We start from the raw sequence: 1833 nt of genomic DNA on the forward strand, positions 1-1833 counted from the left end.
CACGTACTCTGTCTCAAGCTTTGGTTCCCACATCAATCTTCATGCTTGCTTTGATCATTTATACTGGATTCACTATTCCGGTTCGTGATATGCGTCCCTGGTTTAAGTGGATCAGTTACATCAACCCAATTCAGTACGCTTTTGAGTCTCTTATGATCAACGAGTTCCATAACCGCGAATTTGATTGTGCTTCTTATATACCCAGTGGGCCTGCATATGCCAACGTTAGCGGCTCGTCTAAAATATGCGCAGCTAAGGGCGCTATGGCTGGAAAGACAACAGTCAGCGGTGATATCTTCCTCAGAGAAACTTATTCTTATCAAGCTTCCCACATGTGGAGAAATTATGGCATCATCATTGCTTTCCTCCTTTTCTTCCTTGTCGTCCACATTGTAGCCACAGAGCTTGTCAGCGCTAAGCCTTCGAAGGGAGAAATTCTTGTCTTCCCCAAGGGCAAGGTGCCTGCCTTCTTAAAGCAGTCCAAGAAATCTGATGATCCTGAAGCCGCATCTACACAGGAAAAGAAATCAGTAGAAAGCTCTGGCCATGACCAGACAGCCGCCATCGTTAAGCAAACATCCATCTTCCACTGGGAGAGCGTCTGTTATGATATCAAGATTAAGAAAGAAACAAGGCGTATCCTGAACAATGTTGATGGTTGGGTCAAGCCCGGAACTCTGACTGCATTGATGGGTGTCTCTGGAGCCGGAAAGACGACACTCTTGGACGTCCTTGCAAACCGTGTTACCATGGGTGTTGTTACTGGAGAAATGTTGGTTGATGGACGACTACGTGATGACTCCTTCCAGCGTAAGACTGGTTATGTTCAACAGCAGGACCTTCACTTGGAAATCAGTACCGTTAGAGAAGCGCTGCAATTCAGTGCCCTGCTCCGTCAGCCCAACACTACCCCCCGTGAAGAGAAAATCGCCTATGTCGAAGAGGTCATCAAGATGCTGGGAATGGAAGAATATGCCAACGCTGTCGTCGGTGTCTTAGGTGAGGGCCTTAACGTCGAACAACGAAAACGCCTTACCATTGGTGTCGAAATCGCTGCTAAACCTGACCTTTTACTTTTCTTCGATGAACCAACCTCTGGACTCGACAGTCAAACAGCCTGGTCGATCTGTACCCTGATGAGAAAGCTAGCTGATCACGGACAAGCAGTCTTGTGTACGATCCATCAACCCTCTGCTATGTTGATGCAGGAGTTCGATCGACTGCTATTCCTGGCTTCTGGCGGACGAACCGTTTACTTTGGTGAACTTGGAAAACATATGACTACCCTTATTGAATACTTTGAAAGTAAGGGGGCTCCGAAGTGCCCTCCAGACGCAAATCCTGCCGAATGGATGTTGGAAGTCATCGGTGCTGCCCCCGGTTCAAAGACCGATATAGATTGGCCTGCCGTCTGGAGGGACAGTGAAGAACGTGTCGAAGTCCGTCGTCATCTTGCTGAATTAAAGGCAGAACTCTCTCAGAAGCCTCAAGCTCCTCGATTGGCTGGATATGGTGAATTCGCTATGCCTCTGTGGAAGCAATACCTCATCGTTCAACGCCGTACGTTCCAGCAATACTGGCGTAGTCCAGATTACATCTACTCGAAAGCCTGTCTTGCTATTGTTCCGGTATACTATATTCATCTCCTTTTTCATATTTCTATCTTCCTACTTGCTAACGAATATTGTCTAGACTCTATTCATTGGTTTTACCTTCTACAAAGAACAAATTAGTTTACAAGGTATCCAGAACCAAATGTTCGCCATTTTCATGTTTATGATTCTATTCCCAAATCTTGTCCAGCAAATGATGCCTTATTTCGTCATCCAACGA

At 46.3% G+C, this 1833-nt stretch overlaps 1 protein-coding gene across 1 annotated transcript in view; it reads left to right on the forward strand.

Moving 5' to 3' along the window:
* MCYG_07449 (ABC transporter) overlaps window positions 1–1833 on the forward strand; it is a gene marked incomplete at both ends in the record, with an annotated part of 5226 nt that overhangs the window by 2210 nt on the left and 1183 nt on the right. Inside the window, 2 exons of the mRNA XM_002843620.1 lie at window positions 116–1628; window positions 1693–1757. Of these exons, the coding sequence (XP_002843666.1) occupies window positions 116–1628; window positions 1693–1757 (1578 nt within the window). The remainder of the gene's footprint in view (window positions 1–115; window positions 1629–1692; window positions 1758–1833) is intronic.

The sequence above is a fragment of the Microsporum canis genome, genomic scaffold (assembly GCF_000151145.1).
Source record: "Microsporum canis CBS 113480 supercont1.7 genomic scaffold, whole genome shotgun sequence".
NCBI lineage: Eukaryota > Fungi > Ascomycota > Eurotiomycetes > Onygenales > Arthrodermataceae > Microsporum > Microsporum canis.